Source organism: Ostrea edulis, chromosome 4, assembly GCF_947568905.1.
Source record: "Ostrea edulis chromosome 4, xbOstEdul1.1, whole genome shotgun sequence".
NCBI lineage: Eukaryota > Metazoa > Mollusca > Bivalvia > Ostreida > Ostreidae > Ostrea > Ostrea edulis.
The window spans coordinates 21,326,223-21,342,728 of record NC_079167.1 but is presented as its reverse complement, the minus strand read 5'-3'; the positions used below and the strand labels follow the sequence as shown (position 1 = coordinate 21,342,728).

Here is a 16,506-nt window from a genome sequence, read left to right as displayed (position 1 = left end):
AGATATTTAAAATACATTTGAATGAATTGACCATTTACAGGAAATTTTTTGTTTCCCAATGTTTGTTGTGGTTACTGCTTTCTTTGCATGTAGGGTAGAAATGGCCGAATTAAAAAAAAAAAAGATAATGATTATCAATTTATTTTTGCATGTATATCATATTCCCATTATAATTTCCCGTAGTAATGTAACTCTGACGACATATAACACCAGATGTCTATTTCACGCATGATATTTTTGTAGTACTGGCATAGAAACTCCATTGTCAGAATGACAGGCCATTTTGAAGATTGGCTTATAAATAAATCCTTGGACTTAGTTTCAAACAGTATATTCCTAAGCTCTGAGCAATTCTTTGAACTTCTGGAGTTTAAAAAAAAAACAAAAATACTTCTAATAGTTAGGTTACTGTAAGCTCCAATTAATGATCAGAGATTGAACAACAATGCAGTTATAAAAACTCTAAAAGTATTTTCACAATGATCAATGGACACACTTTTACATTGATTGCAGTACAAACTTAAATAATGATGTTTTTACAATAATTAAGGAGCACACCTTTTCAAAACCAATTGTACTGACCACTGCACTTCAAACAAAAATTATAAACCCTCATTTTGCAAAGAGGGTTGTGTAAACAATTTTGTTTACATACCTAATTCAAGCAGTTATTTAATTTTGATAATTAACGGCTGTAATATGCATGCCAAAACCTTTTTTCTTAAGTAATTAATCATTTATTATATCTTTAATAAAAAAATTTGGAGGGGCTGGATCGACTAAGCAAAATGGGCCGAATCGACCAGGGGACGGACCATCTAGGGACGGATCGTCCTTACACCCAAATGAATTACTCCACTTTAAAAAATCATTGAATTCTGCGAAACTACTTTCGTTTTAAAGTAGGCCTCTAATGAATTTCATAAAATTCTGTTTGGATTTTATGTTCCCTTCAAGCATTATGAAGATTTCTTTTTTTTCACATTGATTTAGGAAATAATCAACGGAATTCTCTCTCCTCGAGTTATTGTAGCGTAATTGCAAATCATCTTTGGAACTCCTTCCGACAGTCCTTGAGCTATATAGCTATACCTAGTTAGAATAATCTAACTGTGTCTCGGGACAGGCCCTCACCACAGTTAGAATACCTCCCATATACCCGTAATGTAGCAGAAAATTGCGGAATCGCTCCAAAACGATTTTAAACTTATCAAAGAATAAACGCGTACATTTAAAGTTAAATTTATATACAACTAACCTCATTGGTAATTTGTAAGTCCTTAACACTGTAAAAAATCGTATAATAATATTGTAAACTCAACACTTTGAAATGTCACTTTTCTCGATTCGAACTGACTGCCATTTTACCGGAAACTGCCATCGGAACACCCTGCTGCATGCTGTTTTCCAAAAACGAACGCTTACCTAATTTGCAAATAAGAACGGCCCAAGTGGGTCGTTAAGATAACTTTCCAAATGCATATGAGTGATGTGTTACATAATTTTACCGAAACATGCACTGTGTGCAATTTTCATTTTGCTACATTGCAGGTATATAGGACGCATTCTATCGTTAAATCGGGTCCGTAGGACATTATCATTTTAGCGATAGAACATTCTATCTAAGCTATACCCAGTGCAGTATCAAACTAATCAGGCAGTCCGGGTGCACATGACTTTGATATAAGATCCAGCTTGCTATTAATATTTTTGACTGCGATCCTCAACAGCCTATATCTCTTCACACAAAGAAGGACAGTAAAATACTAACAATATTAAAACACCTACCAAAGCTAAGCAAGGGCGCAAAATGGCGTTTTATTCGATCACTGCCTTCTCGAACTAGGTGCTGTTGACAATAAAACGCCCCAGACTTGGAATATCACAGACAAGTTTACAATCGTGGTTATTAAGATGTGTCGAGTAATATAATATCCGTGAATATATTGATACAAAATATTTCTGATGCCTTTTCTTTTCCCTTATCTCGCCTCCATTTTGAGTTTCACATCAGAGATTTAGTTAACTCGTACAAGTTTAAGTCGATTTTGTGTACAGAATGTAGACCTACACAAGAAAGCAATGTGGGTGGCGGGGCCATTTCAAAAGTAATAAATTACATCATATAAGATTATTTCAAATTAAAAAGGGTAAATTTTGTAGATATTAATTCAATTTTAATGTTTTCAAGAGTGTATCAAATTACATCCACAAAGTCGGCAATATTTGTAGATACATTTACAACTATTGGATTGCTCTCCTACACCATCATCATTTTTATCTTAACAATTTCAGTGGTGTTCACACATAGCAACGCATCAATACCTAGGCCTGCATGGAAATTAGTCCTCCAGAACTTGAACTTGTGGACAATGTCCTCCCCACCAATTTTTGGCAAATTAATATATACAATATTATGTATATATAGTGATGAATCTTTGGAAATCACCCAAATAGGCAGAATTATATACCCACTAAAAACAGACTAGATCTATATGGTTTTGGCACATTGTCTATTACTACACTGAAATGTCATCCATAAACCTTGGTCAAGACGAGCAATATCTCACCTCGAGGTCCAAGTTGTACTGCATTCTCAAAATTCTGACAGATCAATGTTCTTGAGCCAACATCAAATTTTGTTTTACTAATGTCAAAGGTAAAAAGCTGTTGGTATGCAACAATCTACTCCTGCCAAATATCATAGCGAAAACATGGTCTAGACAAGATTCTTCACAGAGTAGTAGAATATTACTAGCCAGTGCGTTGACAACTAGACAAACTCATTTTTATTGAACATTTCATAGTAATCTTTATTCAAATGACATTGTGTTGTATGAATGGGATTGAATTTTATGTACAATGAATTAAAATCATTTCATGATCAAATGTACAGTGATTAAATGAAAGTAAAATTTGCATGCACAAATTGTTTTTCATGCACAAAGAGTCTACAATAATTCTTCAATATCTTCTAAACTGACTCTGCATGCTCTTATAGGCATCAAATCTAGGCTCCGCTTGACCTCTCGTAAGGGACGTATTGGTCAGTACCATTCCTGCAGCTTGTGGTACGGAAGTTAGCAACATGTTAGGAACTCCTGCGGCCAGTATACCCCCCGCCATCTGAGTCCCAAAGGTCTGCTGACGAGCATCAGCCTGCAGACCTAAACTTCCCCCGGTCCAGCGTTCCTGCTGCTGAGATCCCGAGCTCCTGCTCTCCATCTGCTGCCTGGATGCAGACCAGCTGCTCTCGACTTTACTTCTATCAGAGCTGCTTCCCCAGTTCCTTTGTGAGCTTGGTGCACTACCTGTATACAAAATACACAAAGGCATGTTGAATCAGCTGCTCTACCAATAAAACATACACATCTGGGATATGAAGTGATCAAATCTATTGAGAAGCCGTTTGCACTTCACACTTCAAAGCCAAATGAAGGTTATAAAATGGATATTCTTTATATCATGATTAAGTGCACTATCAGTCAAAATCAAGGTTCTACAAAATGTAAAAATTCAGTACAGATAATTACCAAGCAGACCTGGTCCGGGATTGTGAGTGATCCCCACACGAGATCGACCTCTGTCGTCCTGTAGATTGGAGCCACTACTTCCTCCCTGCCAATTATCCCGACCAGAACTTGAGCCCCGAACAACCATCCTGGTGTCATTCCCTCCCTGTCTCTCTGAAAATAGACAATTCACACTCTTAACTTTATATTATAACAGTTTGCAACAGTCATTCAAGGCATTTGAAAAAGCTCTATTTTTTGTCTTCAAAACTCAGAAATTTTCTAGGTTCATAATTTGGACAAATTTCCCTAATTGCTAACAGGTGCTTCAGTCAACTATAAGGAAAACTAATTAATATTACACTGCCTACTGGCTCTAGGTGGAGTTACACTTCACTCTCTCTAACTTTCTGATTACTATTTCTAGGTAGTTATATACAGGAATGTACATGTACTCCCCCCTCTCTGATCCACTATCTCGAGGTGGAGTTCTAGCCCCCCCCCCCCCCCCCCCCCCCCTCCTTCTATCACTGTCTGTATCTAGAGACTTGTACTCACCCCTCTCTGACTTCCATTCTGATCGACTATCTCGAGGTGGAGTTCTAGCCCCTCTTCTATCACTGTCCCGATCATCTCGTCTGTCTGATCTATCCCGCTGAAAATTGTCTCTTCTGTCATCACGAACATTACTTCGATCTCTTTCACTGAAAAGAAAATCACAATATCATGAATAAATCATAATTACCAGATTATATTCTTTTAGTACAATGGTTTCTAAACGGCTTTAAATTTTCATCATGGCTTGACCTTCCACTACTGACAAACACTCACCGATCAAATCTCTCATTACTTCTTCGATCCTGACGGCCGTCTCGGCTGAAGTTGTCCCGCTCTCGCCTGTCTCCGAATGACCTATCTCCACGGTTGTCCCTGGAGTCTGCCACTCTATCCTCACGTCTGTCGTAGCGTTCCACTTTCCTGTCAAAGGCAGCGGTTTGACTTCTGTCAGACATTCTATTGTCTCTGCTATCATCATATAATCTAATATGTAGGGGATATAAACATATTCACCATCACCAAATAACAAGGCATGCAAATGACAAAAACACGCAGTCTTTTAACCTAACATTCACACAATTTCAACACTCATAGGAAATTACAAAATACTTTTTTTTAAAAATATACAATGTCATAAAGCAATGAAACATGTAACCATGCAAAACAATCAGAACTTTATGAATTACACTATGTAAATTATGTTACCTGTCTGAGGTAAATGAAGAATTAGAGGTGAATCGTGCATCAGAGATGGCCTGCCGCTTAGGCTCTGTCCAGAACTCCTCTCGAGCTCCGCGTGATTCATATGGCCTCTTCATAGCCATCCTTCTCATTTGTTCTGCCTCGAGCCTGTACATGTAAAAAAAATTCTTTTTTAATTCTATGAAATGTATTTATATCTGTATATACATAAATGTGTATAGTCTGTTCTGCCTCCAGCCAGTGGATACATACAAGTACCATTTCTTATACATATTATTATCTGTCACTGTACTGTCACCGTTTTAAGTAATTTACGGGCCGCCAGCCTACCTGAGCTGCTCTAACCGTCTCTTGTCTTCCCTTTCCCGTTCCAGTCGGTCTCTTTCGATCTGCTCCAGCCTCAGTTTCTCCAGCCTCTGCAGCTCTAATTTCTCCTTCTCCAACTGGTCCCTGTCCCTCCTGGTAAAGAAAAACAACTTCGAAATTGTATTTTCATTTTGCTCAACTTCATCACAACTTTTTCTTCACATGCACCTTGTACATAATCTGATCAATGAAACTTGTTCACATAAACATCAAATTCATCTTGAAATCTGAAAATTGACCTTAGTTTTTCCCTTTCTCGTGCCAGGCGTATTGCTTCAGCTCTTTGTTTCATGTGAACATCTCTCTGTCTTTTCTTCTCCTGCTCAATCTCCCATCGTTTCTTCCTTTCTTCCTCCCTCATTCTACGTTCCCGCTGACGCAATCTCTCCCTCTCTCTTTCCTCCTACAATAAATCAGGTAGTCTAATATACATGTAAATGTTTTAACATCACAAGGATCACCTACAGTGAAGTTGAAGTGTACAAACTGGGCAGACATTATGTTATCAAACGACTTGTAAATGTCCCTAAACATTATAATAAACATAAAAAACACCTACATCATGCTTACCTTGATCTTATCAAATGATAGGAGGTCTTTTTTCTCCTCCTTTTTGTGGTCAGTCTTGTCCTTGGAGTGAGTGGACGTGGTAGACTTAGCCCTTACCACAGGTGCTCCTTCCTTGGCCTCTTTCGCTTCCTCTTCCTTGACAACAACCACTGGTTCTCCTTTCTCTTTGTCCATCACCACCGTTCTTGACTTGTCTATAAACAATGAATTATAATTGGAAGTCCAAAGCATGTTGCATTTTCTCATGCTTTTTAAAAGATACTCAGAATTTCAACTAAAATGACATAAAATTCATATTTATATGTATGATTGGATCATACCATCAGCCTTTTTAGGAGTGGTTTTTCTGGCAGAGTGCGAGTCTTTCTTGCCACTGTCCTTCTTGTCCTCCTTCTTTGTTGGTGTTTTATCATCCTTTTTCACATCTTTCTTTTCATCCTTCTTCTCCACTGGTTTCTTGTCATCTCTCTTACCTGCACAAAACAGACTTATCAACAAGATGTGACACTTCCATTACATTACGTATTATGGATTTTTACTTCCTGTAGGCTAAATTGTGGGACTTTAAAGAGTTTGTTTGATCAAGACATTTACATGTACCTCTATCATCCCGTTTCACTGGGGGTGCCTTTTTGTCATCAGTTTTCGTCCCACGACTTGTTGGGCTCCCATTAGGAGTACTAGCCAGTGCCTTTGCTTGTGCCCCTGGCTCATTTTTAGCCTGTAAAAATATATATGAAGATTTCAAAAACAAAACATTAAATTAAAACACAAAATTCTTACAGATTTCTATACTACAAATTCTGTTGTCAATTATACCCTCTCTACGGAGATCATTTTCCCATGGAGTTCTGTGCGATGTAGATGTTGGATGCACTTGGATGCCTCGTCAGCTGTAGACATGGTGACAAATCCATAGCACCTGGACCCCGGACTCCTAGCATTGGTCACGACCTTAGCCCCCACCACCTGTTGCAAAATATCATAATTAATCCAACAAATATTATTTCCTATCACCTTAAAAATCTTGTACTCTTATTAAATATTCACAACAAAGAATTCATCATACCTTCCCATATTTGCTGAATAAGGATTTCAGATCCGTCGCCCGAGTCGATGACGAGAGTCCACTGACCCAGAGATTCCTACCAGAGGTGCCTTTTCCTGTCGGTGAGAAAGTATTCCATTTTACATTAAACATCCAAAAACGCACCAGTAAAGAAATCTGTTTAACAATAAATCAAGTCACTATTGGTAATGCCTGCCTACCTTTATCATCCTTTTTCGGCTCCTTGGTGTCAGTACTGAAAATGTTAAAAGTAAATGTTATAGATGGGTTCAATTTATGAAAGCTAGATTATCTGAAAGGAAACGTTGATTAGATTTAAATGAAATGTGTGCATGTATATCTATTTCGGAATCTTCATTGACTTCTGCAGAGAAAGACTTCTTCATTCGGAAGGTTCCTGGAAACTGGACATTTGTCTGGCAGTCTGGAACGCAGTGTGGTACTTTACATTTAGTCATGGGTTATAGTACAGGATGTGATAATAAAGAGGTTAAATGATTTTAAAATAATGTTTTTTGTTTGTCTATAGATGTGAAAATGGGACTATAGAGAGAAAAAGGGAGCTTGTAATTTCTATCCTAGTCATCATTCTACGATGTAGGGACAGAAAAACTTTTCGTCTCTACTTGATGAGACATGCCATCTCCCTTGAAGGAATAGGAAAGCTATATACAATGTACCATACAAACCCCACCGACCTTTTGGACTTGCTGTCTTCCGTCTTTTCTCCAGGCCTGGGGGTGGTGGTGGTGGTGGTGGAAGAGAGCGTAGAATCGGCTTCGGTAGTTTTGGAAGCGTCGACCTTTTCAGTACCTGAACTTTCCTGGTTACTCTCTGAGCTTGCGACGGTAGAACTGCTTGGGGCTCCTTCACCTCCAGATGTCTCCATTGCCTCACTACTCTGAGCTGTTACTTCTTTACTATTAGATTTAAGAGCTTTACTTTCAAGAATATCAGAATCTAGGTCATTTTGTGTGTCGTCCACATGAACATCTAAAGGTTCGGGCTCCTCTGGATTCTGTGTTGTGTCTGGAGCAGTTTTTTTCTCCTCTTGAGCAGTCTCTGGAACACTCGACGTAACACTGGAGGTGGCCGGAGCAGATTCTTCTGAGTTGGATTGATTTGACGTCTCCGGCTTGGTGCTTACGTCAGTCTGTGCCGCTTCACTGTTGGGAGATTCTTTCTTTGCTTCAGAAGATTTAGGAGTTACTTCTTGGCTTTCGTTTTTGACCTCCACTTCAACACTAGGTGTAGACTGAGCAGCTACAGAAATTCAATTCATTAAATTTTATGACTAAACATTTCTAATTGTCCTGATAAAGAATGGAATATGCGATTCGTGGGCAAGGGATTATAGACCAATGATTAACCAATAGGACTATTTCTCTAGATAATTATAATATCATTAACAATACTAAATCCTGCAACATCATACACGCATGTGATAAAAAGGAATTCCAAAGCCATATCTGATCCAAACGTTGTTCAGTATCTTAAAAGCAGTATTTATACTCGTGTCTTTGTGTTCACTTTGAAGTTTTACATGCATAATCTTCTTGAAATCTTCACAAAATTATCAGTCTGGTTTTGTGATTTTCTTCGTCTTCTTCAACTTGTAATAATCATGTCAATGTTTTCACCATCATCAATTCTTCGTGGCTTGATTTTATTCTTCTTGGCAAACATGCAAGAGTTCATTTCAATTAGGTTGACGAAGTATCCAGAGAAGTGCATGATCAATCAGCTTTCAGATTTAGCAAATGAACAGTTCGTCAAACCTGACCAATTTTATTTCTTTTTTTCCAAATCGATATCCATTTCAAAGCTCAAAATTTGAGTCCATGGTGTCTAGGAGCGAAAATGCACTCAGGATAACATAAACAGGAATACTGTCTTCAATGTAAATCCATTTCAGGAAATCTCATGGCAATATATCAGCTGTAGGGGAATCCAACTCCAGCACAAAACCTGGCACACAAACTTTAACTTCACTTAAATCACACCCCCACCCCCTAACCTTACTACTTTCAACATGATTGATCATTATTACATTATTAGTACAAAATACCTGGAACATTAATTTTGCTGTCAGTTGCTGGCTCCGGGGTACCATCATTTTTAGCTGTCTCAGATTCCTCTTCCTGTTTCAATTCTGATGTGGCTTCTACAGCAACTCCAGAATCCTGTAACAAAACATCCTACATACAATACCAATTGTTGATAAATTAAGAACTCCAGAATCCTATAACAAAACATCCTACACACAATTCCAATTGTTGATATATATGACATACAGCAGAATTAAGGTAAACTTTCTTTCTGAGAAAAAAAAGAGCAATTTCTTTTGGACATGATTTTCACTCTCTCCATCAACATATTCTTCACCCAAAATTCCTATCCAAGACTTCATCAAAATTCAAGTCAGGCTGATTTCTGTTCCCATCTTGACAACTGTCTTTGTTTACTTCTTTTGCCCCCATAAGTTCCCATCTAAACATCAGCAATTGGTTAAGTATTTCTATAAGACTAAGATCATTAGTCTGTACAGTGGAACCCCGTTATTACGTTCCCCCTTTAATACGTTAGTCCGCATATTACGTTGGAATTTCAAAGCACAAAACCATTTCTTAACAAACCTATATAAAATAGACCTCGTTATTACGTTGTCCTAAGATGCCGGGACTCGGTATTACGTTGTAAAAATTCCGACGAAAACGTAATAAACCCCTAATTATTCAATAGTGATTCTCAAAATAATAAGCCATTCACACCTTGACTGCCTGAGGCAGTCACCACGTAAATTTCCTGGTCTGTTTGGGGATTAGAGACGCTTGACTGATCACGCTATGATAGATCAAGCGACATCAATACAGGTGAATACCCCGTATAGAAGCCAGTGATAAACAATTAAATGATGTTTATTTAGAAATTGTACTCTTTGAAATTTACTTCATTTTTCATATTTTGATAATCAAAGAAATAATTTCTCAACTACCTGCGTGTTCAGCATAGTGTGATTACCTTCGCTATTAAAACTCTATTTACAGACAGCTTTGGTACCAAACATGAAAGACAAGATTTATCGTAGCAATGTTAAAACCGCTTGGGTAACTTCTTGGACATAGGTGACTAAAGGTGTTCAATTAAAAAATTGTCTGTTGTTTGGACATGCAGCTTGGGTGTTCGTAAATCTCGTCCATACATACACAAATCAAACTGTCCTGTGTTATCGGCCGATTCGTGCACGGCATTTACCTCTATGAATATTCTAAAATCCCCTGATGCGCACGTGATTTTAGTGCCATCATTTAGCGTTGTAAATGAAATCTTCGTGCATCATTATATTTTTTTTATGTGGATTGCGCTTAAATTGTTCTCCGTGTTTATCGTTGGTGAGAAAAGTGTGTAAGTGTTGGGTATCGTGTGCGTTTTGTATCTATAGTTTTGTTGTTTTTTGGATGGGATTTTTTTTTTATTGCATTGTGTATTGTGTAATTAGCGAACTTAATAAAAACGATATTTTGTTATTTTTTTTAATACGAATGTTGAATACGAACCGGAACGAGTTATTGAGAGAAATTTACATGAACGCATTGTTTTAAAGTTGAACAAAATGGCGGTCCAAACGAATGCAGAAAAGCGACGTTTATCAAAACATCCTTATGAATCCTACACCAGAAATAAAGAAATGGGATAAGAACATGAAGAATTACGGACATTAAAGATAAGATGTAAATAAAACAAAGTATCATAGTCTTTTAAACAAAGAAACAGTAAAGATATATTCACACACCCCTTCACGGAGTACCAACGGATGATATACAATTTCCAAACGATATTTTTAACGGATTTCACTGGGAACGTTTATTACGTTGCCCCCGGTATTACGTTATTTTATCGTGACAAAATGGAAAACGTAATAACGGGGTTCCACTGTATTTATAATTCTTCGTTCATTATTCTGACAGCACCTCAAAGAAGTCAGGAATTAAGCATCATGTGAGGAAACCCCCTAATGACCGGAGCTTGCAATTGGAAGCAGCTGAACTGATAATAAGAACAATATATTCATGATTCTGGGTCATATTAGGCAGTCACTTTCTGTCTACTCAAGTATCAGGTCACCCACTTAAAACTCGGTACTTTGCTAAACTCAGTTTTATAAAATTTGTTTGCAGTCATCACTTAGCAATCATTATTAATAATGACCTGGTCAATATATCGCATGTGCAATGATTCCTAGGTCATTATTACTGTACACAATACTTTTTGGAGTCAATATTGAGTTTAAAAGCCTTTTTCATTAGACATTCAGATTTGAGATTTAATACTAGAGGTGTGCTTACCTGCTTGACTTCAGCTTCTTCACTGGAAGGTTTGACATCAGTCTCCATAGGTTCTGTTGTGTCTGGTGCATCCTAATTACAATTAATATATCAATTTCAATCATTCATTGTTAAGTTCATATACTGTGACATTAAAGGGGCATGGACACGGTTTGAGCTGAAAATTTTTCAACTTTCATTTTTCCATTTTTATTGTTTACAATGCTTAGCTAAAGTATTTCTAATGGTCAACCAAAATTTGAACATCAGTTGTTGAGTTACAAGTAAGATACAACACACAACTCTTTGTTATGTAAACAAGGCTCGAGCCAAGTTTTTGTTTACATGTATATTGCCTGATAGAAAATAGCATGTTTACAACAAAATGAGATGTGACAAACACTAGAAACTATTTGTGTTCAGAATTAACTTGTAAATTGAAAAAATCTGCTTTAAACAAAACTTTTACTAGTTTTTTAACCTATGTAAACAAAAATATGGCATGAGTCTTGTTTACATAACAAAGAATTGTGAGCTCTGTATCTCCCATGTACCTCAACAAATGACATTCAAATTTTTTGCTGACTATTAGAAATAACTTAGTAAAGCATTCTAAACATTGAAAAATATCATATACTTAATAAAAAAATATGCAATCCCAGAAGTCTGTACCTCCAGAAGTTTGTTATCATCAATAGCTATGTCATCAATATTCTCTACTTTGCCGTCCTCTGAGGTCAGTAAAGATTCATCCAACTCTTCATCTTCACCTTCCTAGAAAATGAAAAATATCTTGATATAGTGTAAACCACAAAACAATGCTCTGCAGCATAGTGTAAACCACAAAACAATGCTCTATAGCACGCAGTAAACCACAAAACAATGCTCTATAGCACGGAGTAAACCACAAAACAATGCTCTGCAGCATAGTGTAAACCACAAAACAATGCTCTATAGCACGCAGTAAACCACAAAACAATGCTCTGCAGCATACAGTAAACCACAAAACAATTCTCTATAGCACGGAGTAAACCACAAAACAATGCTCTATAGCACGGAGTAAACCACAAAACAATGCTCTGCAGCATAGTGTAAACCACAAAACAATGCCCTGCAGCATACTGTAAACCACAAAAACAATTCTCTATAGCACGGAGTAAACCACAAAACAATGCTCTATAGCATGGAGTAAACCACAAAACAATGCTCTGCAGCATAGTGTAAACCACAAAACAATGCTCTGCAGCATACAGTAAACCACAAAACAATGCTCTATAGCACGGAGTAAACCACAAAACAATGCCCTGCAGCATACAGTAAACCACAAAACAATGCTCTATAGCACGGAGTAAACCACAAAACAATGCCCTGCAGCATACTGTAAACCACAAAAACAATTCTCTATAGCACGGAGTAAACCACAAAACAATGCTCTATAGCATGGAGTAAACCACAAAACAATGCTCTATAGCACGGAGTAAACCACAAAACAATTCTCTGCAGCATAGTGTAAACCACAAAACAATGCTCTATAGCACGCAGTAAACCACAAAACAATGCTCTGCAGCATAGTGTAAACCACAAAACAACGCTCTATAGCACGCAGTAAACCACAAAACAATGCTCTGCAGCATAGTGTAAACCACAAAACAATGCTCTATAGCATGGAGTAAACCACAAAACAATTCTCTGCAGCATAGTGTAAAATCACAAAACAATGCTCTATAGCACGGAGTGAACCACAAAACAATGCTCTGCAGAATAGTGTAAATCACAAAACAATGCTCTATAGCACGGCGTAAACCACAAGACAATTCTCTATAGCACAGTGTAAACCACAAAACAATGTTCTGTAAAACTACACTGACATACCAAAGACCTGTGTCATAATGTTTATCACAAAACTGTGTGTTGTAATGTGAAAAAACAAAACAAATATGTGTAACCAACATCTTCTCAGATCCTGACACTGTATCACACCTATCTAACATAGGTAGTGACTGTTAATTCATCAACAGCCCAGCATCAGAAGTAAAAACCTCAGGTTTTTTGGGGTATGACTTTCAAAACACAGATCCTTTGGCATGGTAGGCATTGGCATGATAAGGAACCCTCCCTTTATACATAATATCAAGTTGTGACAATGGGTCAAAATTTGTGGCACTTCACCTACAGCTTGTGATGTCTCTACAGGAGTGAACAATGTTCAAATAGGAGGTAAAAGAACATACAAACATATCAACAAACAATAGACCATCACGGCAACCAATCAACATCAGTTACACATATAAAGAGACTGAAAATACTGTACCTTTTCCTGAATTTCATCTTTATCCTCCGATTCTGCAAAAATTTAGCATCAAAATTATTAGTTTTTATACACTTGTATAGTTAGTAATCAACAAACATAATTTTTGTTCATAGATGTCAAAACTTACTATCAATGACTTTAGCAGTTCCTCCTTTTTTAGGTGTGGCTGTAGATTCAAAATCAAATTCTTCAGGGTTCTGCCCCTCCTCTTCCAATGCCTAAAAATCACAAAGACAGACTCAAAAACAAGTAAAAGCCAAGTAATTCTTAAAATTCAAGGAGGTCAAGGAAGCAGATGAGTCATAGTCCAATAATATAGAAGAGTCTAAAATTTCATCAAAAACAAGAGCAAAATAAATTCACACAAAAATCACAACATACTGTGTGCGTGTGACAATTCATCATGGCTTCTCAATAACATCAATTGGGAAAGAATTGCTGCATACAGTATTTGAGACAACATAAAACTCTGAATTCTAGTAGAAACACATGTTGTTTGTAAGGGATACTGGGTTATTGATTAGCTGTCAGATCAAAATGAATTTCCCAAATCATGTCCTGTCACATAATTTGTTCTCCATCATATGTATTGATTGCTAACTCCGGTGTATAAATCCATAGTAAATGCATTTACAAGGCAACGAACCAAATATGCAAATTTGATGTTTGATTTTTACCTTTTCTTCAATTTTATGCATCTAAATGTGCATTCTCTCACCAGAGGGCGTGTAATGCAAGCTTCATTTACACCTCTGTCAACGCCTTTGAACAAGACTCTTACAAAACTTTTCAACTATGTATGTTAATATATAACGTTTTGTTTGGATGCTGACCCATCTTTTATCTTGTAAAAACCTATATAATCTCATACTCTGGATTTGGTTTTTTTCAGGAAAGTTGAGCCTTTTGTTGTTCTTAACCATTCTGGATTGTTCAACTTTATCAGCCATTTTTGTTTAAGTCACACTTTAATTGTATGGTAATATCCAAGGATAATAATTTGAATCAATATAAAATGTTCTTTGAGTTGCAAAATCAAGATATTTGCAAAGACAAATCTAAGCCCATGGGCTATAACTTCTTCATACACATGGCTAAGGTTTAATTTTTTTCCACAGATAAACAGACAGATCAAAAACTATATGCCCCAAAATATTTGAATCAGTAAGCATAAAAAATTACAAGTAACAATAAAATACATGAAATAAAATACCTCTTTATTTCATTTTTTAAATTTTTTCCCCCTAATTTACACAGGAATCATATCTTGAACAGTGCCATGTAAGTTATATTCACAAGTGGAGGTAATTGAGATTACCTTCAAGACTGGGTAAACAATTGTCTCCTAATTCAATCTTCAAAAGGACTAAAATTTCGGACACCACAGCAAAAGATAATTGACAAGTAAACAGAGGCCACAGGTTTTATTATCGTTGTTTAACATTTGTTTGACAGTACTGTTAAATTAAAATCCACGAAAGGATTATCCACAAAAGGATTTTGTCGGAGTTGCAATAACAATGTATTTTGCATTAAATAAATCGAAGTCCAAGGGAATCTAAGTCCAAGGGCTGTAACTCCTTTAAAAAATAGTGGGACAGCATTCCCCTTGTAATATGCACATCTACACATTGTGATCTTCCTTTGTACTAAGTTTTATTGAAATCCCCCAAAGTGTTTAAGAGGAGTTGCGAAGACAAGGTACTTGCATAAAATAAATCTAACTCAAAAGGCCTTAACTCCTTCAATAATAGTGGTGCAGCATTCCCCTTGTAATATGCACATCTTTCTTTGTACCATATTTCATCAAAATCCCCCAAAGCGTTTAGAAGGAGTTGCAAATACAAAGCATTTTGAATAGAAAAAAAGTCCAAGAGCCGCATCTCCTTTCAAAAACATTGGACTACGTTCCCCTTGCAGTATGCAAACCTCCATATTGTGATCTTTCTTTGTACCAAAATTCATTAAAATCCCCCAGAGGGTTTAGGAGAAGTAGCGAAGACAAAGTATTTTGAATAGAGAAAATTAAGTCCAAGGGCCACAACTCCATTAAAAACCTAAATGGACAGCATTCCCCTTGCAATATGCACAGCTCCACATTGTGATCTTTCTTAGTACCAAGTTTCATCAAAAATCTCCCAAAGGGTTTAGGAGGAGTTGCGAAGACAAAGTTAAAGGGACAGACGGACGACAGCGGTATAAAAAAGTAATGGTATTTATGTTAACATAATACAAATATTCAATCTGCAGTATAATAACTATAAGGTATATACTGTGGTATTGAGCAAATATTCAGTAATAATCATTTATCACTAATTCAAACAGACCAAATAAGCACATAATATCATACATGGGGTTTTGCAAAAAAATGATCATCAAATCCATCATTTCTGTTGTTTATTATATATAATGTGATTTAATTGTCAAATGATAAGGTACTATTTACCGGGCGATGTTTGAGGTGTAAGCTTGCGTAATGCGGCCTCAAGTGAGAGAGGAGTGCTAAATAATAACATCACGAATTGTCTCCCTCCACGTGACCAGCCCTTGACCAATGAAATTGACTGTATTATTCTGAAGGATAATAATCAGGAATTTATCTAGGTTGTTTTTACTACTGGTAAAAGGCACCATTCCCCCTTGGCAACAAATGGATATTTCCCCTTCCACAGATTAAAAAATCCCTTCATTTGTTTTATATTCTAAGTCCTTTTCTATAATTGTCAGACTTACAATATAGATAAAATGAGTAATCAATCACACTGTTATAATCTGTGGATATTATATTCCATGGATGTCCCCCATCCCCTGGAATCTCATGACTACATTCTAAAAATTCCCCTTAAATATAAAATGGGTAGTAACAACTAAATGCTGGATAAAACCCTAGTGATCGCGAAATGTTGAAATGTTTTACAGGACATTCGGTCTGGTAAACACAGGAACATTACCGGACCGAATCACATTTTACCAGACCGAAAAAAGTAGTATTATTTTTATATTAAAACACGAAAGACTTTGAGCCTCCTGGTCATTGGATTTTCGTTTTAACGGTTTACAGTGGACTGCATTACTGTTCCATTTTAATTGGAA

At 36.7% G+C, this 16,506-nt stretch overlaps 2 protein-coding genes across 7 annotated transcripts in view; both read right to left on the bottom strand.

Moving 5' to 3' along the window:
* LOC125672459 (SAFB-like transcription modulator) overlaps window positions 1–2,560 on the bottom strand; it is a 33,016-nt gene extending 30,456 nt beyond the window's left edge. The window contains exon 1 of the mRNA XM_048908716.2: window positions 1,789–2,560. The gene's annotated coding sequence lies outside the window, so the exon portion shown is untranslated. The remainder of the gene's footprint in view (window positions 1–1,788) is intronic.
* Window positions 2,561–2,786: 226 nt separating this feature from the next.
* Window positions 2,787–16,506, bottom strand: part of LOC125672461 (scaffold attachment factor B2-like) — a 15,533-nt gene continuing 1,813 nt past the window's right edge. Inside the window, exons 2-20 of one of the 6 annotated variants that reach the window (XM_048908718.2) lie at window positions 13,541–13,631; window positions 13,414–13,445; window positions 11,775–11,876; window positions 11,124–11,195; window positions 8,846–8,960; window positions 7,476–8,040; window positions 6,978–7,012; window positions 6,778–6,872; window positions 6,528–6,677; window positions 6,309–6,429; window positions 6,029–6,181; window positions 5,709–5,902; window positions 5,378–5,541; window positions 5,103–5,231; window positions 4,776–4,919; window positions 4,344–4,553; window positions 4,071–4,216; window positions 3,534–3,686; window positions 2,787–3,311 (exon numbers count right to left, since the gene is read on the bottom strand). In XM_048908718.2, the coding sequence (XP_048764675.2) occupies window positions 2,965–3,311; window positions 3,534–3,686; window positions 4,071–4,216; window positions 4,344–4,553; window positions 4,776–4,919; window positions 5,103–5,231; window positions 5,378–5,541; window positions 5,709–5,902; window positions 6,029–6,181; window positions 6,309–6,429; window positions 6,528–6,677; window positions 6,778–6,872; window positions 6,978–7,012; window positions 7,476–8,040; window positions 8,846–8,960; window positions 11,124–11,195; window positions 11,775–11,876; window positions 13,414–13,445; window positions 13,541–13,631 (3,018 nt within the window). In that variant the 3' untranslated portion in view covers window positions 2,787–2,964. The remainder of the gene's footprint in view (window positions 3,312–3,533; window positions 3,687–4,070; window positions 4,217–4,343; window positions 4,554–4,775; window positions 4,920–5,102; window positions 5,232–5,377; window positions 5,542–5,708; window positions 5,903–6,028; window positions 6,182–6,308; window positions 6,430–6,527; window positions 6,678–6,777; window positions 6,873–6,977; window positions 7,013–7,475; window positions 8,041–8,845; window positions 8,961–11,123; window positions 11,196–11,774; window positions 11,877–13,413; window positions 13,446–13,540; window positions 13,632–16,506) is intronic. The other 5 variants (XM_048908720.2, XM_056162187.1, XM_048908721.2 and 2 more) reach the window with 5 other exon arrangements.